The sequence below is a fragment of the Saccoglossus kowalevskii genome, chromosome 4 (genome assembly GCF_978046115.1).
Source record: "Saccoglossus kowalevskii chromosome 4, keSacKowa6.1, whole genome shotgun sequence".
Classification (NCBI taxonomy): Eukaryota; Metazoa; Hemichordata; class Enteropneusta; family Harrimaniidae; genus Saccoglossus; species Saccoglossus kowalevskii.
This window is the reverse complement of record NC_140644.1, coordinates 6,368,455-6,392,150: the sequence shown is the minus strand read 5'-3', so window position 1 is coordinate 6,392,150 and position 23,696 is coordinate 6,368,455. Positions and strand designations below refer to the sequence as shown.

Here is a 23,696-nt window from a genome sequence, read left to right as displayed (position 1 = left end):
AGCCACCCGCGTGATTCCGAGTGTTTGACTCAGTCAAAGACAGATCGTTTTAATAGATTTTTGAATTTTCAAGACTTGAATGACGCCGATTTTAAAGAATCTAGAGTCCACGGTCGGTAATTTGTAATGTACAATCCCATATGGGCATTTTTCAAGAAATTGTTGAAGGATAAAATTTCCAATGATTTTACTTTGTGATTGACTACCTCCGGAATCGCCATATTTGGGCTATAAATCAAACAAAACTTACGCTAGCTTTCACTTTGCATTAGGTTAGAAAATGATCATCGCATACCAAACGTCACATATGTTAATGAGCTTAGCTCGAATAACGTTGCGTCATATAACGTCATATTACGTTACCAATATTTACCTTACCAACATTTACGTTACCAACAACAATAAAGAAACGTCGTGAATGAAACCACATCCACCTCAATGAGTAAACATTATAAACATATTTTGGTTTTAGTGTAAACATAGTGCTTTTGTGTTTGTTAACTTTTTTTAGAAAGCAATAAACGATAATACGCGTTGAACAAATAAGGTTTATACCATAGATGGATATTACCGCCCTCTAGTGCTATAAATTTGAATTATTTTGTTTACAATTCATGCCCAAATTCCCATTTGCATTGTGGGTATTGGAGCACCGTATTAAGACTAGATTCCAAATAGAGTCGGGTATTAATTATAGGCCGAATGTGCGTACAACGTAAGAGGAAAAAAATGTGAATGAAATATTTGAATGATTTTGAGAGAAGTCTATAGAAATTGTCTAAACATTTTATATACTTCTATACAAGGTACATCTCTCATATCATATACATTTTCAAAAACGGTAGATGTACACCTTCCATGTCACACACACACGATACATGTACAGATTTCATACAACATACACACACACGATACATGTACAGATTTCATACAACACACATACACGATACATGTACAGATTTCATGCAACATACGCACACACGATACATGTACAGATGTTATGCAACACACACACACGATACATGTACAGATTCCATGCAACACACACACACGATACATGTACAGATTTCATGCAACACACACACACGATACTTGTACAGATTTCATGCAACATACACACACACGATACATGTACAGATTTCATGCAGCACACACACACGATACATGTACAGATTTCATGCAGCACACACACACACGATACATGTACAGATTTTATGCAACACACACACACACAACGATAGAAGTAAAGTTCTTCCGTCACAATGAAATTTCAACCAGAATACAAATAATTGATCTTGTCAGTCTTTGTAGAAATAGTATAACGAACAAAAAATGTGAAGCATTGTCATTATTGAATTATGTTTAATAACAGTTGAATACATTAATTGTAAAAAAAGTAAATATTAAATGAATAATTATACATTCTCGACGACAACCTAGAACACAGAAGAACATATTCTGTTTGGTGATAACCAATATGTTTGTTCTGGCAATACGATCATCGAGGAAAGCAACTCACATTGGTTTATAACAAACTAAAACTGTGTACAATGGAAGAACGTTCAAATTAATTGAGATACCATTGTTTAATGAAATACACCTGAAGTGTTACAAAAAAGAATTAAGTACAAATTTTAGCAACTTAGAAATTTTGAAATATATATCTATGAAATTACTTTGAAAATTAGAAGAAAAAAACACACCGTAAAACCGATTTGTATACTACTAGTATTCTGAATAAGTCATCAAAATAAACTATGGTAATATCACGTTAATATTGCATTGTACACGAGAAACCGTTCTGCATCATCACCGCCAACAAAATTCGAAATTGTGATATTTGTGATCGTGCATTATCATTTCTGAATCGCCTTATTGTAATCGTTCTGGAATATCAATATGGGTATGTTTATTTATCTACACAAAAAACTTCCATATTATCAGTCAATAACGGTTTTGTTTGTATACACTGCTGATGTTGATTTGTGTTATGTCTCGCAACAATTATTTCAAAAGTCTTGTGATAAAAGATACAGAGAACAAGTTATTCGTAATTTATTAATTACGTCTTCAATAATATCAATAACGATACGATAAAAACATGTATACACTATCATTTATATAATATACAAAATAGATACCACACGTGTTATTTCCACATGTCAACTTGTCAAACAGATTATGAAGTGAGTAAATGAATGAACGACATACTAAAATGAACTAAATAGTACGTTCTTTCGGCCTAAATACGATACTACATAAATAAGTTATCATACAATGTTTAGTGTCTTTCAAGTATATAGTAATTATTTAGTTCTGTTGTGTTAAATGATTTCATGCGAAACTTAAATTTACAAAATAAAATACACACCAACTTATCATAAATACAAATGTAGAATGAAATTTAATCGTAAATTAGTATAATTTTAAATAAAACTGACATTATCCTGAGATGACATATTAAATATAAGTTACAGTAACTACATATTCAACTGAAATGTACAATATTCTAATTATCGATTTATATAATACACAACAAACAACCAATGACATTATCGACCCCGAAAGATACCTTTCTAACAAACCCAGATAAATTACATGCATACATGCAAATTCGTGTAGCCTTAAGATTTCCTGTTCTTATATTATAATGTTCTCTATACAACTACTAAATACATTATATTGGAACGAAACATTTGAAACTTGTGATACTTATATATAAATATACATTTATGTAGCTATACGAAGTATCACATACGTTCAATCACATCTCTTATATGTGCCAGAACAGGGACGCGGGGTATACTGCACGGAACTATTAGAATTTCAAAGATATATATTTCCCCATCTTAATAGAGGTTATTAATATGTCAACACACGACATATGCATGGCTCCCATGTGGTCTACGACAGCGTTTGCACGGAAGAGGGCGCTATAAGTACTTACCGCGGTACACTCCTCATATGTATCTCACCGAGTACTGGGCAAGATTATACTATAGCCTCGATTGTATTACTATTGTTACATTTCATTTTTTTTTTTTTACAAATTGGCAACATTTCCGAAAGCGAGTGACAGTTGGACGAGTGCGCTATATGTCATTACAAAGGACAACAGCGTCGCTAGCGCCCTCTTAATATTATATTCAACATTTAAGCCGTACTATATACGCGATGGGTTATTATTTATTCCTTATTTAAGGCTTTTGTATAGACATTTGTGTATCCATATTCAAAAAGGAAATATAACGATATAGGCGTTGCATAACTATGGTTATTTCATAAATGTGCGCAGTGCAGCGAATATAAATGTGACAATAGGAAGTTGAGTACATTGCCACAGTAACAGGGTTACAGCTCGCTCCATACAAGACAGATTAAAACACGAAACCAATGTTGATACCAGTCTGACCTGCCTTGTTATATCAACAGCACGGTGTACGGGCAAATATATAACATTGACCATTGTATTTGATAAAAAGTATTTAATTCAGTTTTCATATATATACGAAACATTTGGACACATTTACACATACAATTTGACGATGATTACAACACGAGTACTGTGAAATAGTCTATCTGCGGTCTAGGACATGTTCAATACATGAAATTAATCGAGAAACTTATTGCTTTATTCAGTTTGCTTCATAAGTGTTCCACAATGTCTAAGAATCATTTGATTAAGATTGGTAACTAACATGTAATTAGCACATTCTGCTGTAAGTTGTTGTTCTTTGTGACAGGTAAACGAGGTAGATGTGGATATATTCATACTGAGCTTCTTACGTCAATAAAAACAGGCAAACCTAAAGTGACATATACATAATACGTAACTTGCCATTTTTCAACATGTCGTGCCCTATCCCTGACCCTTTTTTCAGATGTGCAATTTCTTTTGAATTTAGATTCATCTGAACTTAAAACCGAAAAACCGTAGAAACATTTAAAACACACTATGCAATGACATCAGGTGTGAGGTATATGCATACATTAATTAGTTTGACATGGATATTAACTTAATTCGAACTGTTATACTATTGTTCCTGCTCACGGCAACATGAGTTACACACTGCAAAACACGCGGCAATGAGTCAGTCACGTGATACATATACTTCATTACAGTTTGAAACCTAAATGGAAGCTTTATTCCTCGTAAAATTGAAAGAGTCAGAAAGATCGCGAAATCAATCAACAATTCACAACCTACCGCCCCTCATATACTGATCTTGGTCCCCTGGACATTATTTGTTGTATTCAACTATGTTATGGATAGTGTTGTACTCTATAGTGACCTATTTTTTTGGAAATTTCCATATAGTGATATCTTTTCAGGCATAAATACAGTTAAGCAGTAAATAATATTAATAAAAGATTATTATAGTCCAAACGAAATAGATAATCAATTCAACAGAGAGCTATGATTGATAATAACCTCATATCTTTCTTTTTTCTTTGCCAAGAGCATACTATTAGCGTGAAACTTCATCTTCGTCTTCCCCGATGTACCAATATTATACTCGTAAATTAGAAGAGAAATAACGCTAGTATCTGCGTATTATTAACGCGGAATCTTACATTCTCCTTAGTAGCAATTCTATTTCAGTAACTAGAGTATATAAATCCGCAATTGCTGTGTTTGGTTTTGCGATATCTTAAGATGTAAAGCGATATTACGGAAACCCAGACGCTAAATATCAATACAGACAGTGTTTGACTAATGTCTACTACAGTCGCTGAGGGAAAAAGATGCACAATCACTACTGTGCATCACATATCAGTTTGTGAGTATTCGTTTACTACACTAACATGTGTGTTCATGATAAACCACGCTGGGAACACTTTAATAGTTACGAGTTATTGTTTACGGAGATCATATTGTCCAAATAGTTTCATAAAGCGATAAACAACACAATCTTTTCTTGTCCAGTTTCAGATGAGAAACTGGAAAATCAGTTCCAGAAATAAGTGTTAATATTATTCCACCAAATGAAACAAACTCATAGTTAGATGGCTTGGGCCTTGGTATCGATCTTTCCAAAGCATTTGAAATATACATTGAACACTAGTAAGTTGCATTTTCATTGGTAAAACTATGTAGCTTTTCATTTATTATGTAATTTATGCATGGGAACATTTATGCTAATTACCTACACATTTTACTGCTTAGCTCAGTTTTAATTTTCCTCATATAAATACATTGATTTATATTGCTGTTGCCGCATTAGTGTATCACAAAAAAAAAAAAACAACAACAAAAAAAACAAAACAAACAAACAAACACAAAAACATACGACATTAAAGTAAAACAATTTAACTAATTCACAGTCACTTCTACACCAAATGTGTCTGGCAAGGGTATGCAGAAAATTATGTGAGTTATTATTTCTTTAAAAAGAATTCAGTCAATTAAGAACATTAATAGAATACATGTATCTGGTTGTTACCATGTATCATAACATCCAATTTACGATCTATTTATAGAGCAGTGTGAGTGTACGTCTCAATAAATTGAATTTTGTGTGTGACATAACGTGGCTCTATCTAATCCAGTGTCAATTTATACCCTAGCATGTGCAAACATCCACTTAGAGATCGACTTGCGCAGGATATCTGTAATTACTTTTAATCATCGTCTGGATTAAAGTACCATGTCATGTACATGGTCCAGTAGACTATGTTGAACAGAAGAAACGCCACAGGAAAGGCTACACGCGAAACGTAATCGATGTACTGTGCCCAGTCTGTTTCTGGTGGTTTGTGAAGAACCACCTTCACCTCGGTGTCCGACAGCTGCGCGCCACTGGTAACCGTCGATGGCATAGATTTAAAATCTGTTTTGATGTAAGTCTGTATTGGTTTCATCTCCAGTAAAGTACTATTCTCGCTGTTTTCGTTGCTCAGCTGAAAATGAAATGAGAAAGTCATTAAAACTATGATATGCTAAAGATTGCATTGCAGTATCAATATACTATAGCTAGTTATTATAGTTAAAGGGCGGTAGTCGTCGTGCCACGCATGCGCGAGATATGTGGGTCTCATATAAACAAAGATGGCGAATTTGTCTGTTGCGCAAATCAACGTGCACAAATTGATATGTTAAGTTTGAATGAGGTATTTGTTAGGTCATTGGAAGTTATCGAAGGAGTCACTGACGGTAATTAGTACAAGTCGCGCCCAGGTCAAACCTCATACTTATGACTTCCAATAGAAGAGCGCATTGGATTGTGGGAAAATCAATGTTTATCAACACAAATGTTGCACATGCGCGACGCAACGACTACCGCCCTTTAAGCATAAAATGAATTTCGTAGCTCATTTTTTTCCTATCATCACACAATAGGCTCAAACATGACCTTGAATTACATTTAAAAATTGAAACATATAATAAAAATGTCAACAAATTAGAGTATGTCACGGGCAAGAATATACGTAAAATGTATTCAACATATGTTTTTCTATTCACGCCAGTGATAGGGTAGAGAAGCGTCCCGTTGCGTTTACTCAGAAATCATTCGACTTTATGCATTTAGCTACATGCTGAAACTTTGCTAGATTTTTGTTAATATTTAACGCTCATCAAGTTTATTTTCACTTGATTGATATGATGGATGTTCAAGACGTCCCCAAGCAAACTACTGAAAAAACGGTTAGGTTTTTCATTGGGAGAAAATATGTATGGAAATTATCAAGATTTTGGCTCTACGTGCAAAACTTTAATACAGATTTTCAGATGTATTATTAACCTATTTGTAAATCCTTTCACAAATGCCTCTAACAAATCCCAAAAAATAACATATGATCTCATGTTTGGGGGAAGCATGACAACCACCGAGAAATTTGACCTGAATATAGAAAATACCAGAGGAAATATTGACATAACGTTTAAATTTTGGGGCACTAATTGAAAACAAGCAAAGCCACAAAGAAAAGACAGATATTGTTCCTGGTTTGCAAAATAAACGATAACAGCGGGCATATACTTTTCTGTTTTGCGTAGGACAATTTTGAGTTAAAAATAAAAATAAAACAAGAATATGCTTATGCACAATGAGAAACAGCAAAAGTCTCATCAATGGTATAAACCAATTTATGTGCATGATATTTGCATAATCAAAAATCATATTCATTGTGAAATTTCAGTTTGAGAATAAGTGACCTCGAATTTCATTCTTGTTTAGCAACGAACTTGGATTCCGGGTGATGATGCAAAAGCGTTTCAAGTTGTTAATATAATCGCCAAGATTACCTCCATGTGAGTCACAATTACATATATACATATTTAGACCATTTGAAATTTCATTGCACGAACCCTGTCTGTCGTTAGTTATAATTATTCTGACAATATGCAAGATAATTGTGGCTTATGTTAGTCCATCGTTATTTAGATACATACGACGGTCAGTATGTAATGTGACAACGTGGTCATTTGAAATGTCGTGCGGTTTATAAATAAATGCGAGAGTTGATGAAATTGATAGACTCCCTTAACTGTATTAACATTGATTGTATATTTCATAGCAAGCGCAGCGACGCGAGCCCTTTAGCGAACATATAGAAGAGTATATACCCTCTATACCCTAACAGTTTGTAAATTGGGCGCCGCCATTATGTTTCTTTTTTTCACAAATTGAGCGAAAACAGCTCATTTTTGATAAAACATTTTCAGAATGTTGTTCAATAAAAATGCAATCAATTTCTGTCAACGGACTGAACAACTATTTCAGCTTTGAATAATATTTGGGGTCATTTTGATCAGCGGCGACGAACAAATCGTGCGTATTGCCATCTTGAATTCCACTCAACACGCGCGAGAGCTAATAACCCGACTTCCGCAGTTCACACGCTTCGACCTTCTATGGTTACGTCAGTTCTATTTTTAGTACAGCAATAAACTACTCGGCTGAGCTCGCTCGCCAGGCATTGCCTGCTACATATTATTTGCGAACGAAGCAGTCGCAGCGAGCTCGATAGATAACATGTGTATATATGGAAGAGTATGAAAGAGATATAAGTATCCTAATAGTTTGAAAATGGTGCACTTCCGGTCAGTTGGCAGCGCCATTTTGTTTGTTATTTCACAAATTATGAGAAACAGTTCATTCATAATAAAACATTATCGGAACCTTGTTCATTGATAAGATAATTTGACAACGTACTGAAAATATTTCAATTTCAAATAATATTTCGAGTCATTTTGACACACGGCGAAACACGAATCGTGCGTGCCGTCATCTTGAATCCCATTCACCACGCGCGTGAACTAAAAACGCGATTTCCTCAGTTCACACATCTCAACGTTACGTCAGTTTTGCGACATATTATCTACGTGGCACTACTGTGAGTGTAACTGGGTGCTCCCGCGTCCATCAATTAAACACTGACGAGACGTTTGGGATGGGGCGTTATCTTTATAGATGCAATATGGATATCTTTTATTAATATATTGTTTAGCATTGGGAGTTGTTTCATTGACATATCAATTCTTTTTGAATTGTGTCTTATCGGGCTAAATAAAATTCGCCAATGAAATTGCCCTACTGTCAACACAACGCACGCGACTATAAGTAACAAAGATGGCGTCGAACAATTGTTTACACGATTTTTCTTTATGCACTTATTGGTGCGCGTCTTGTGCCGTGATCATGCGCAGTGATGGCCTGGGAAGATTCAGGCGTTCGCACCCGAAGTTAATTTATACAGCTAATAAATATACAATTGTGACCTGATTAATAATACAGCGCATGGTCAACGTATGGAAAAACGGCTAAAAATAGTTCAAACTTGATATATAAAAGATTCGAAAACGCGGAATACGAGTAAACTCATATCGAATTTTATGGACCCATACAAAATTTGTCTCCAGACAGAAGTAGTTTGTCTCACCTTGTTTTCTTTTTGCCGTTTCTGTCGATCGGCTTTTCCTATTTTCTTGCGAGACTTATAATTAGCAGCAGCAAATTCCACTAAGGCGGCGAATACGAATAACAAACACACGGCCATCCATATATCTATTGCCTTCACATACGACACTTTGGGCAACGTCTCGTTGGCGCCTGAGCTCTGCGTTGTCATGGTGAGCACGGTAGTGATGCCCAAGGCGACTCTAGCTGGTGATGATTCGGCACTGATCCAGAATGACACCCACGATAGTATAACGATAAGCATACTGGGTATATATGTTTGTATCATATAGTATCCCATCTGTCGAGTCATGATAAATCGGCCTTCCACGCATGTGTAGTTACCTGAGGTATGTTGAGAAAAAAATGCAACAGTTATCCGAATTTCCGGTTTACTGGGAAAAAAATAGCAAATTCATATATAATTATAACACATTGCACCGTAACAAATTCATAACTAAAAGAAAGAATTAGTAACAAATTACTATCAGAAACTAATTACCTGTGTTATATTGTTTTGTGCAGAGTAGTGTTCGTGTACCAACGATGTCAAACTGTGGCAATTGAAGGTTTGAATCCCTTTGAATAGGCTCAACGTCCCGCCATTTGAATAATAAATCTTTTGTAGTAAATCCATCTGAAAAAAATATGTTTATAGATTATTCATCCGTTTTCGCCCGACTAGGTTTTTACTCTAGCTCAAAATAGATAATCACTTTGCTCTAAAGTTGTCGCTGGTCACGCGTGTCATCGAAATCAAGTATGAGTTACAAGAACCTACTCGCATATATACTCACAGCTTTCGCACTGTACTGCACATTGTTGACGATCCATCGGAAATTTTTGTAGCGACATCATACACGTCAGTGTAAGAAGTAACCTATACAATAAATAATACGGTGGTGAGCGTATAAAGTAACACATACAGAGAAACATAGAAACCATGGGCAGCATAAGAAGTAACACATACAGTGAAAGATGGAATCAGTGGTCAGCGTAAGAATTAACACACATAGAGAGAGGTGGAAACAGTGGTCATCACAAGAAGCAACACATACAGTGAGAGATGAAAACAGTGGTCAATGTAAGAAGTAACACATACTTTGAGAGATGGAAACAGTAATCAGCGTAAGAAGTAACACATAATGTTAATGCTTGTAAACGTAAAGCATTAAAACCATATATATCAAGATATATACCGGCAATATGCTTATAAGTCTAATAATAGTAATATTTCATGGTTGCCGTATGTTCCCAAGCGAAATAAAAAAAAATAATATGTATTGCAATAGGTTCGGAATAAGTGACATGAACTTTAAGTTGAAGAATAATAAATTGGGTCGAAATGAACCTTAATCTAAACAAGTCATGTATTGCCATGTCTGTCTATTAATCAATATCGAGTTATTAGTAATTAGAGTTATTTTTGTTTAATAACCGTAAAGCGAACTCTATTAAAAATTGTATTTAATATGCATTTAATACATCGTAACACGCGGCTACAAACCATATAGCATACTTGTATGTTGTCTTTGTAATTGAAATGTCTGTCGATTTATTAAATTTGCCATGTACACACTGACATATTGTACTTTTGATACAGTAGTAATTGCAGGGAACGATATTGATGTTTCGATGTCCAGGCCATCAGCCCCGTATTCAGCTGCAGATTGGCAATTACCTTATCTTACTAATACGAAATATCATGGTACTTGACTAGTACATGCCATTGAGATCTGGACAGGGACGTTGCATTGTGGGTAATGCGAGTGAATAACAAAGCACTCGGTCGACCGCCCCATATACGGGGAGGAATGGCCCGGTTGGACACCAGAAAATACCCCGTGCACTAATTAACTCCATATGCTCTTTCTAATGTTTGTCTTTCCCCGTGATTCAAAGCATCACACTTCTTTATTGAAAATGATAGGAATAGTATTTTCATGATAAACTTATTTATTATAAACTGGCAATCAGTTTGCCCAAGAAATTAATAAAATTGGCCTTTATTTTCATAATATAATCAATAAACTTCGCGATTCACATTGCTGTATTTGTGACTGAGGTATGTATTCTATTTATCGACATACTATGTGACGTCATAGGCCCCGAATACCGAAATTACTTGTTTTGATCCTAATATATTCTATTAGTAGGTCACGTTATCGACCTCGCAGTTGCAGGATTACTTATCAAGGCCATACTAGATTTAAAAAACGGAGGCAAATCAAATCGTTCTCTGAGATAAACATGCAGGATTCCCTGGAGACGGTTGGGACTGAGTCACTCACTAGGTTTTCATTCTCTACATAATAAACTGTAAATTAGATTAGCCGTATCAATTGCAATAACGGAAATCGGAGCGGAATGTATTGGTAAAGTTTTAGCGTTATTTTTTGTCTTTTATTTTATTACTGATCACACTTGTCCACTAAGTACAATTAATACCAAGCAAAGTACCACTGCAGATGGGGTTTATCGAGTTGCATCGCCTCCACCTATAATCTAAACTATTCTGAGTCGTAAACGTGACCGCTTTAACTGTCACCTGGATTTAAGAGAGGCACATTCAGGCTCGTAACTTGAAGCCCGTAAAATAATTACAAGAACCAATGGGTATGCACTTATATTTATTCATCTGGTGACAGCTGGAAATATTGGAAATTATCATAAAATAAACTGCTTATATCTATGTTTTTCCTTCGTTTTATGTTCATTGATTACTGAAAAGGCTGACACCAGGTCTATTACATAGACATGGACGTTTCGATAATGGATTTTGTGAGGTTTGCATTATAGCGTCATTTATGGAGCTTTGTGACAAACTACAAAATCTTTGTTAAAATGTCCGAACTTCTATTCTATTAATATCCGAGAACTAGTTAGCGAATGTTACCAAAAATGACGTAATGGTGAAACTATGCATGTGATTTTTGACTTTATTTCTTTCAAATTTCTTTTATAAATTATAAACTAAACAAATTCTGCTAAATTTTCACACATTATATGTCCATGTGAAAAGCACGACAAAGTGTGACGTCACATACCTTACACTGTATAAAATATCGCCGTTGGGAAACAATCGTAAAAGTTTGTTGTCTGTGGTGACGTCATGCTGGTAGGCTCTTTTCTCGTTTGGGAAGAAGAGATCAGGGAACCACATCCGATTCAAAAGCTGCGTATGCACCGATACACTGTGATTGTACTCGGTGAATGACAGTCTGGGATCGTTCCATTGCTGTCTCATGAAGATGTCCATTGTGTAACTCTACAACATAGATAATATGTATATAATGAAACCATAGGTCGTATGCCTCCTGATTGTCAAGTGGGGTTACAGTACTAGTGGGTCAATATTCTTGGTTCAGAGGGTGATGATTCAACAAATCGAAACGTTCCAAAGGCGCATATATTTGTGCTGCATTAAAATGCTTACCTGAAAGATAATTATATTTAATAAACAATGCATTTACGAAATATTGGATTTGCCACAAATTGGTAAATTAAATTATAGTCGCATGTGTCGTTCAAATTTTCCATGTAACCTGACGAGGTCCAGGTATTTATATTCTATATACTGAACAAGTTCAGTTCGCTCACTATGCGTACATTGAAATAAAAACTCTCGGACTTCGATGAATTCCAGTCGGTTCAGTTGGGGTGATCGAAATAGCGGGACTTATTCACAGTGACATTTTTTGCTGCTCTGCATTACGGGTAACAACGGGTAAGCTTTAGGTGAGATACAGTCTGGTGGATCGTTATAGCGTCTTTTCGACAGCCAAATAGACAATGCAACCGTTAAGCAAAATCTTCAAAAGGCCAAATTCAGAGGTGTACGATGTTCACAGGAATCCATTCCACACACCTGTATTTAACATAAGTTACACTATATAAGTCATACACAATAGAACACTTAAACCTTGCAAGACAACATCCAATTCAATTCATTGTGTGTGATTTCATATTAAAAATCTTTCAAGTAAACAAACATTATGCAGTTCGGTGCGGTACCAGTGGTTACATAAAAGAAATTCCCAATGGACAGACTATTTAGAATCCTGAAAGAGCGGTGAATATTGAATCACTCACTATGAGTTTGGTAATATCCCCCCACGATTTCGAATAGACAGCCCTCTCCCCGGAAAGGGGAACTGCCACGGTACATTTTATTAGTAGCTGTATTCATGTAGTTTTTCGGCACTATAATAGTGTGTTAAGTGTACACGTAATAGTATACTCCATTATTTATAGTCCCCTTCTGAATTTCGTGAAATCCTTCAGTGTACACGTGTTTGTAAATTACCCTTGGTACAATTTCATCTTCCAGAATCCCGAGAAATCCGTTATTGTTACGAGGGACGTTCAATAAGTAATGCCCCTGACCCACTTTCAGTTGTCTGATTTAGATGAAAATTTGCATGTGTAATGATGTACATCTCTATGGGTTATGTTGCAATAAACAGCTCCGAACTAATTGTGGTTCCTGATTTACAGGTGTTTGAACTGAGTCTGGCGTGAAATGGAGCCAGTTGAGTGTCGCGCAGTGATCCGTTTTTTGTATTTGAAAGGACGCATACCAAATGAGACTTTTGATGAAATGAACAAAAAATATGTGATGATGCCCCATCATATGACCCTGTAAAACGCTGGCATCGTGAATTCAAACATGGCGGGAAGTCTGTGGAAACAGCTCCCAGACCTGGTTGTCCCTCTTCTGCCATTGATGAGGCATCAAACATGGTCCGTCAAGTTGAGGCAGCCATTTTGGAAGATCGATGCATTACTGTTTGCCAAATAGCCCAAGAGGTCAAGATCAGTACAGGCTCTGGGGAAACTATCATTCATGACCATTTGCATATGCATACGGTGTCGGCAAGATGGATTCTCAGTTGCTCACACCTTTCCAGAAGCAAGAACGCGTCGAGTGCTCGATCATGAATTTGCCAAGAAGATGAGTCAAAGTTTTTCAAAAGACTGATTACACATGATGAAACTTGGGTTCATTACTATGATCCAAAGACCAAATCCCAGGACGGAGTAGTGATGACGGATTTCCTGGCAAAGGATACCACAATTACAGGAGCCTGTTACGCTTCACTTTTGATGAAATTAAGAGAAGCTATCAAAATCAAGAGGCGGGGCAAGATCAGCTAAAGGTATCCTCTTCCTACAGGACCACGCTCTGGTCCACAACTCGCATGTCGCCAGATCAGAATCACGGGCCTGTGGCTATGCACCCCCCCCATCTCCCTTACTCTCCTGGCCTTGCACCCTCTGACATTCATCTCTTCCTGACCATGAAGTTGTTTTTAAAAGAAGAGCGTTTCCCAGATGATGCAGCCTTGATTTCTGAAGTTACGACGTGGTTGGAGGACCAACCTGGGGTGTTCTACAAAAACGGTGTCCAGAGCTGCATCAAACGATGGAAGAAATGCATATCTCTGGGTGGTTCTTATGTAGAAAAAAAACTAATAACTGTGCCAAGTTTCATTAATCTCGTTCTATGCCTGGGTCAGGGGCATTACATATTGAACGACCGTCGTAGGTGTACTCTTGTTAGTATATTCACATTTTGATTGCGCCATTCCGTGGTATCCTACTGTGTGCACGTGTTAGTATTGGCTTTGCATTATCTATGAATGTGATCCTTCAAAATTCAGTATATGAATAATGGATTGCAGTGACGTGGCTTTATTCAAATGGAACAAGCTTGGGACTTCCCTTCGAACAGTAAAGACGATTGAAATCAGACAGTTGATATGATACGTTGTCCAACCACGCCCGAGGTGGATCGTGCTTAGAACACTTGGCATTTTATTGGCAATCGTTTTGTTTACCCCAATTCTTTCAAGGTATAGATGCATGTTTGTGGACAGCTCTGAAAATATCCTTACGTTCACATTGGTAACATTTCGAAGTTCTACCACAAGTAGGTCATACTAAAAAACGCCTAAATTAATGTGAAACGTTCAAAAAGACATTTTTTTTACCTAAAAAGTAATGCCTGAATGTTCATATAATTAATTATTAACAATATTTTACAAAACAGTTATCGGTATGTTTATGCAAGTGTTATAACACTTTCGGCATCATTGGCCGAAAACAAAACAAAATTTAAACAAATATGGACACAAATGCCTTGAGAAACACATAATTGCAACTCCAACAGGCTTAAAACTCTGGCAGATAAATCTCTCCCCAACTGAAGAACCACAACGTAGACAATGTCCATTTAAAAAACACATAAACAGTCATTACACGTGTTCAGTTACAATCTGTAGTGACAGCTATCTATAGAAAAAAGCTAAATTATAATTTTAGGGCTCCGAGCGCCTACAACCCTACATCCATATATAAAAAGAATTACATTGCATTATGAATGAAGTCTTCTGGTTGACCTAAGAATATTTATCTTCTTTATCCTCTTTGGCCTGTCAAGTTTGATTTACATTTAGATTTGAATTTACAATCTGTGGTGAGCGAGATAGAAAATAATTGGAATTGAAAACGTGATTACTTAGATGATAATTACAAGTCCTAACCACAGAAATACTCGCTTCGTGGTTAGTGTGGTTAGGAATGGCATACTATACACAGGACCGTAACAACGCAATGTGAAAAATGATACGTAAGAAGCGGTTATTTTCACTTTATATTGTTGTATATAGGCTGTAAATTGTTCTCACGTTTCACATTTCGGACAAGTTAATAATTTGACGAGGGCAGGGTTCGAACTAACCCTCTGACATGGAAGTGTATTGCTTTAATAAGTCTTTATTGTAAATATGGCTAATTGGGCAGAAACACGTCCGTAAGATACTTTCGTCAGTAGCCCGTAATAGGTTTTGAAATATTATTAAGCGCCGTATAATGCAAAGTCCACGGTTTTACAAGTAAATAAAATAATATTGCTATAGTATTAATAGTGCGGCGAGTTCACAGTTGTAGGCCAGTACTTTATAAAAAGTCACGAATATTTTTGATTAATGTAGAAGTATTTACGTGAGTATTTACATGAACAAATTATCCATTTTAATATGGTTTGGAAAAACCGTGTGATAGTTCGTGTTTACGCACAACTACATCATACACGTCATGTATGTTTGCCTGTATTGACGGATGAGATCAGTTCTCATTTAAGTCTTTCCCACGAGGAAGGACTCACAACTATGCTAATGTGAGATATAATTGTTTGTTCACACGTCTGTCCATTATAGAAGGGTGCTCACACCTATAGTTGTTTTTTCTTCTATACGGACAAGACAACATATATATGAAAAATGACGGTAAACTCAGATGTGTCATTTAACGTATTAAGGACAACGTTACCTCGATAGCAGAGAAAGCAGGGCGCATAGACATGTAAGAATGTTTACAACATAAATGTGGCAGTGGGTCTATGCTAATTTCAATACATTATATTAAAGGTAACCTGTGAGGGAACATATACGTTAATGCATCTGTGATATATCTGCACGTGAGCAAATGTTGGCAATGCCTTATAAACATGTCCCAAATAACAGACAGATTGTAGAAATAAGTAATTTTGAAACATGCGTTTACTATTAATTGAAAATTCGTGTCATTTTTTTAAACGTAAACTTTGCCCATTATAAAAGTTTTTTTGTTAGCAATAAGTATTTCGGAAATTCTTGTCCCGTTTTTCCCATTTGTTATTCTGTGTCTAGTAAAGTATACTTGTCTATATTTATCCGATCGATGATGATTCAACTCGTCACATAGTCTCGTCACAAACTAGTAAATGGTGACGGAATATCCTCAAGTAACTTCTGTTGAGTATATTTTGAGTATTATTATAATGACACAAAGCATTTGATTCATGCTCATCTGACAACTGAAATAGACGATATAACTTACAGCAACTCTACTCCTGGATTCTTGCGATAAACGTCACAAACGTTAATGATGTAAAATACATTTATATAAAAGCAAATGGCACATTTTATAGATTATTGCTAATGGTAAAAGTGTACGAATAATAATTACATCGGAGCCTTATCTTTGTTTGGTATCAACTATCACCATCGTTTTTTTTCTTCCAACATGATTAGTTAAAATACACGATAAAAAAACACCCGTTGAAGGTAATTCTCAAGAGACCGACATCGCCTTAGTTGTCATGGTGATTAAGGTATCTAGTTTAGATAACAATTTCGAAACTTTATAAAATTCAACCATCGTAATGTGGTATTTGTTATTTTATCTGATTTCTAAAGGAGATTAAAATACATCTATATACATATGTATGTTGGAACACAGGTGACTGAAGTTAGTATATAGTGATTTACGTGTTATTTCAAACAACTTTTCTACGACTTTAAAAGTGTGTACGAATACAGATGTTGAGTCCATCGTAAACATTGTGAATGCTGCCGTCACATTTCCTGTACTAAATACATCAACGCAATTCGACATTGGTTTGACCGTGAACGTACTAACATGGTTTGACCTAAAAAAGTCAGGGCTGTCACCTGAAGGCTATTGTAAACTCAATGTGATCCCAAATACCGCTGGTTGTCGTTGAGGAAAAGCAAGACACTAAATGATCCCAAATACCGCTGGTTGTCGTTGAGGAAAAGCAAGACACTAAATGATCCCAAATACCGCTGGTTGTCGTTGAGGAAAAGCAAGACACTAAATGATCCCAAATACCGCTGGTTGTCGTTGAGGAAAAGCAAGACACTAAATGATCCCAAATACCGCTGGTTTTCGTTGAGGAAAAGCAAGACACTAAATGATCCCAAATACCGCTGGTTGTCGTTGAGGATAAGCAAGACACTAAATGATCCCAAATACCGCTGGTTGTCGTTGAGGAAAAGCAAGACACTAAATGATCCCAAATACCGCTGGTTGTCGTTGAGGAAAAGCAAGACATTAAATGATCCCAAATACCGCTGGTTGTCGTTGAGGAAAAGCAAGACACTAAATGAGGTCATTATACGTAGCTATAATAGAAATACATTACCACACATGTGGTACTTACCATAGTAGTTTCCTGTACAGAGTCCATACTTGAAACAAACATATCCGTTATTACCTCCACAGGGGGTCCTACAGATACAAACAATATGAAGCTTAATACATTATTAATGCACCTGTGTCCATTTTATTTGGGTTTTTTCCATTGCAACCCCCACACGCTCCAGTCATATGCATTCTAGTAACCGCCTAACAAATACAATTTTCGTTTATTGGCATTATGTTGACAACTCGTGACTATAAGCAATTTATAGTCTGTGATTGAACTTGACATTGCCATCACATTGTTATCATGCATGTCATTTACAACGTGTAATCGACAGATCTAATTTGCATAATGCAAAGAACAGAACGATAACTCCTGATAAGAAAGTATTCTGGCACACACATTAGACACCGATAGTCACTTAGACCAATCCCATAATTTCAAGTTCTGCTATTTCATTTTCATACTTTCACAAGTTTACGACAATATCCGACCAAATGACACAAATGAAATGCATGAGTGTTTGAATTGGCAGTTCTCACGACGCTCTGTGCTTAGATTACTCCACCACAAAGAAAACATTATTGAAACAAAGACGCAACCATCAGCGACTTGACAACTGCTTATCAATTTTGACAGATGGAGCGAGCAAAAAAAAATACAACACTGCAAGAAATATAATTGCACGGAACATGACATTTCCATTTGGACCTGGAAAATAATGTCATGGTTCAGTAATTACCCAATCACATGGGGATTTTACTTTGATCAAGGATGATTTTTGTGAACACACAGATTGAATTTCAAAGGTGAAACGTCGGGTGTAAAGACAGAGGTATTTTTTTCTGAGAGTCAGAATTACTGTAACGCGGTTTGCACATTATAGTCTAAATATAATGAATGTTGTTGAATACGTAGAAACAACGTCAGGTAGTGTAATGCGAAATCAATCGAGTAACACGTGACAACTAAGATGAAGTAAACATATAATATCGAAAACAAACACAGATACAAAAGGTAACATGTTAAGGTAACTACATGTTAGGAAACTAAATTGTCAGTCAAATTAGCATTATGCTGTAGATAATATTAATAAAGTTCAAATTTATGACCGAACACATCTCAGTTATGAAACCTGTTTGTCATAAAAGTAACACCAACTATACTATTCGTAAATACAATTATTACGAAGTAAAAACTAAAATGATATATGACTCAATAGTATCCTCGCATCAAATTATTACCCGTATAATCAATTACATAATCTGTGCGCATTTCTACGTAGTTTTGACACGTCATTAAGCTTTGAAATATCATCCAAGATACTATCGATTACACTAACATGATAATAACGTGTTACATTTATGAAATTGATCAATAATGTAGCAAACAATCTATCAATGTGTGTTCTTCCACGAAACAAAATGCCAATTTAAATACATTAATTTGGATTTGAATGTATCACCCTGTATACTCTACTATTACGTAAAATCACACGGGGTTTTCTCCATCCCACGCAAGTCTAATGTTTTAGTGGCATAATGCGATTACATTAGCATAACGACACCTTGAAGTAAATACCGCCATTGTTCGACACCATTGTTCATCTATCCCACTTACCGAAATATATGAACATTAGTGTTATCGTGGTAGCAGGTTTACTTAATATTCATTTATTTATAGACCAACAGGCCAAGAATATAGAGATCTGTGGAATGACTTCACTGCAATTCGCTACCCGTTGCGACAGGGATGGTGTGATTGTGTTCGTGCATTGAGGATAGAAACACCAGCCGGGACAACCAGACCCACAATCTCTCTGATGCTTGGCGAACACGTTAAGGGCTGCTTATGCGAATTTGTGTTGATAAACATTGATTTTCCAATAATCCAATACGTTGTTTTAATGAGAATTACAAGTATGACCTGGGCGCGACTTGCACTAAGTACTGACGGTGACTCCTTCGATACCTTCCAATCACCTAAAAATACCAAGTTAAAGCTTGGTAATGTCTCAGTTTGTACTCGTTGATGTGCCCAACAGCCGAGGAGTTAGCATAATAATTTATCGGCGATATTTATTCACACTATTCTTATTGTGATATCGTGATAATTGGCTTAAATCATATTTTGTTTCTAAAACAGAGAAACGTGTCAAAAGTGTTGACAAAAGGAGCGGGAGTATATAAGTGATGACGTAATACACGTGGTACACATATCTAGCAGAGTTCTATAAGTATCACATTAGTCTCGCATGAATACTTTGTTTTGTGTAATATAGGCCAAGTGTCTGACGTCACAATGTTTCTAAAGAATTGGAGTGCCTCGGTGTGATCTTAATCGATTGCCGGAAGTGAAATATAAATGCAATGTTGTTTGATTTCAAACCGTTTTCCCGTGGGAGTACACGTTTCAAATTTCACACTAATTGAACACTGTTGACGCTATGTCTGTAAAAACAACAACAACTACAGGACGTCCTATTTTATATTGATTTTAGATGCGTGGAGAAAAGCATACAATGGAAGTATATTCATATACGTCGGCACACTTTGTAATTTCACAGAACACATAAAACCATTGAGGACACTATATATCTAAACAAATGGAATATTCGTATTTTGCATAGTTTCTTTGCGTAATCGTGTCGTGACATGTACCGGGTAATGTTATTTTAATAATATTAATTACTTATAAATTATGTGTTACCTATGTGGTAAATTAACATATTTATCTTGTGTTTGGTTGGTTGGTTGGTTAGCGTATTTTGTTCAGGAAATATATAATATTGTCATGGTTTTGATGGATTACTCATATTATATTATTAGTAGCAAAATATTGTTAGAACTAGAAGTTTAGAAAAAAAAAGTACAATTATCAGAACAGTTATTACACAATAATAAAGTAATAATGCCGAATTTGAGAAATGCAGCTGATAAATTCACTAAAATACTAAAAAATCTATAACATGAAAAACATTTTGCAGTTGCAGTTCAATCCAAATAATAAAGAATACTTCCAAAAAAGTCCATTATAATATTTCTTCTAAAATTTGTTGTGTTTACCCGTATATAATATCAGAATAAAAATGCAATAAATGAAAAATTAATGGCTGGCACCCCCTATGAAGGCTGCTTGCTGCCTTTGAATAAACCGTATTTGTGGATGTGTCGTGTAAACTTTATTGCGTGATGTAATTATTTTAGTTGTACATTATCTTATATTACACGATGCAATACATTCCATTGTATTACGTAATGTAATAGGTTGTACTATATTACGTAATGTACCATGTTGTAGTAAATAGTACACTATTTACGTGATGTAATATGTTATACTATATTACGTGATGTAATGGGTTGTACTATATTACGTGAGGTAATAATTTATAGTGTAATACCATCCTAGCCTGCCATGGTGTTTTCCGCTGCATCTCAGCCAAACTAAAAATACAGCAACAATGTCTAAATTTGGAAGCTATGATTCGCATATTCATGAGTGAACGTCGTGGAAACATATGACCAATCCGCGTTGGTTTTATAACGAGAGCACTTCTACAAAATTGTTTGGTCCCCTGTAATGAAGACACGCGGCGGTTGATTGGTGCTTAGCAAGCTAGTGAATACTGCAATGTAGGTGTATTTTACTACGGCTTTCTTGTGTAACCATCATGTGCCCCAGGGAGATCGGCGTTTTACGACGTTGTATACTGCGTGATTTTATACATTATATTTTATTGCGTACGATGCAACTTGTGTGCCAACGTTTTTTGCCATGGTTTGTTTATTGGTTGTCGCATTCAGTGACAAATCATATAAAAAGAACAACACAGCACGACATCATATGATTTAATGTTAGTTGTGTCGATGCTCTTACAGAAACACAACAAATGACGTTTATCAAACATTTGCATTCAGAACCATATGTACAATTATATTTCCAATTACTACTAGAAGGGCTTCCTCGTCTTAGCTGGGGTCGCATGTCAGTGTGCTCCTTTAAATTACCATTCCCTTTCTATCACGCGATGTACGTAACATAATTTGTAGCTTCACTAAATTATGCACACCAGCATCTCTGACATTCGTATAGCTACTCCCATGAGATTGAATCGAACCGAAATCTATTCTCTCTCCCAGGACAGATCAAATTTGCGATATCGTCTCTGAATACTGAATACGAAGACGGACATAGGCACACTGTCACGTGTCATTACTGGATTACTATTTCAAGATGGATGCATGACTATGTGACTCAAATACATGCCGAAATTGTGTTAAAACATAAAACCATTCTAATACATATGATCTTGTCTTGTAGCTGGTATACTTTTTTGTCATAAAAGATGCCTCTTTAATATATTATTATAGCTCATGACCTTAATTTGACCCCCATTTGAAAACTTTCGTTCGAGATTTACGTCTTTAATTTGTCAAGCGGACAAGATATTTATTGAAGGACTAGTTTGCCACGATTGATGTCATCATTAAACTACCTTATTGGGGAGGGGGTATGATTGTGTAACGATTTCGCTTGATTTTTTATCGAGCTTGGTGCGAGTTCGCCTGCGCACCCGGACTGCGCACGTTGATGGATTTTATCTACGCTTGCGCAATTCGTCTCTCGAATCATTACTTTTTGCTGCTGCATAGCACTGTTGTGTATTTTGACGGTATATCGAAATATAATGTATTTTGTATTTTCTGAAAGGGAATAGTGTCGACAAAAGACTAAAATCAAGCTGTTTGCAGCTCAGTTCAGTGTTCTGATGTGAACCGAATTGGCGTATTACAGACTGCCCCTGGAGAAGCGCAAAGGCTGCCGGGTAAGTTTGCAAAAGTAGATATATGGTAAGCCTAAACTAATTGCTGATATTAAAGGTTTATATGACCATGCAAGTAAATGCGCTCAAGATCCCAATACATGTCAATCACTACCCTTGAACTCTTTCAACAAGATTTGTGTACAAACATGCATTCTGCAATGGAGTGTGTGAGTTTCTGATTTCACATTTATCGCTGTACTAATAATACATACGCTCTCCCTATAACTGCGGTGGACAAACAGTTTTAGTGACCCTCTGTGCTTATTATCAACCTCGTCTTCGTCTTCGCTGAAACTCTATGTGTGTACAATGTCTATGTGTGTACAATGTATATGTGTGCGCAATGTCTATGTGTGCGCAATGTCTCGTTTATTACACATCACAACGTCAAGAGTGAAATCAATATTTTATTCATTCACATTTTCTGATGAGCGTATGATGCTTTACTTGGAAAACAGTATGTAATTAACCTTTACATCATTTGTGGGCTTGACATGTTGGAAATGGCATCGGTAATGTTCTCGCCCTGTTTAAAATTGACTGAAAGCATTTTTCTGGAATAAGCGGATTCGATGCATGATTCGTGTGTAAGAGAAATCGATAAAACTGTACACACAGAAAAAACCGTGACTGGCATGCCATGTATACTACAAAACAGTTATATTGGTTCTGTGAACAGGCTGCATCTGTTAAGCCAATCGCCTGATCTACGATTAATGTAAAATGGGGATTCTAGATGCTGCAAGTAACGTGACGAAATACTGAGACATACAGTGATGATATCTTGAATAGCGGAAATGTTAAGTCAATAACATTACGTAATAGAAATAATTAACACCTTTTAGAAATATCACCTTTACCAATAATAAATAGTATCATGAACGGAACTGTAATGCCTGCAGGTTTGCTCTACATGCGTCAAAATATAGATCGTCGACCATTAAATCACGTGACATTGCTATTTGCTATATTTTTACTGTGT

General features: G+C 36.0%; 1 protein-coding gene across 1 annotated transcript in view; it reads right to left on the bottom strand.

Annotated features, from left to right (window-relative positions):
* Positions 1-1,342: 1,342 nt before the first annotated feature.
* The window catches only part of LOC100368970 (glycine receptor subunit alpha-3), a 35,205-nt gene continuing 12,851 nt past the window's right edge, over positions 1,343-23,696 (bottom strand). Inside the window, exons 3-8 of the mRNA XM_078009856.2 lie at positions 17,908-17,975; positions 11,948-12,168; positions 9,698-9,780; positions 9,403-9,537; positions 8,884-9,245; positions 1,343-5,901 (exon numbers count right to left, since the gene is read on the bottom strand). Of these exons, the coding sequence (XP_077865982.1) occupies positions 5,623-5,901; positions 8,884-9,245; positions 9,403-9,537; positions 9,698-9,780; positions 11,948-12,168; positions 17,908-17,975 (1,148 nt within the window). The 3' untranslated portion in view covers positions 1,343-5,622. The remainder of the gene's footprint in view (positions 5,902-8,883; positions 9,246-9,402; positions 9,538-9,697; positions 9,781-11,947; positions 12,169-17,907; positions 17,976-23,696) is intronic.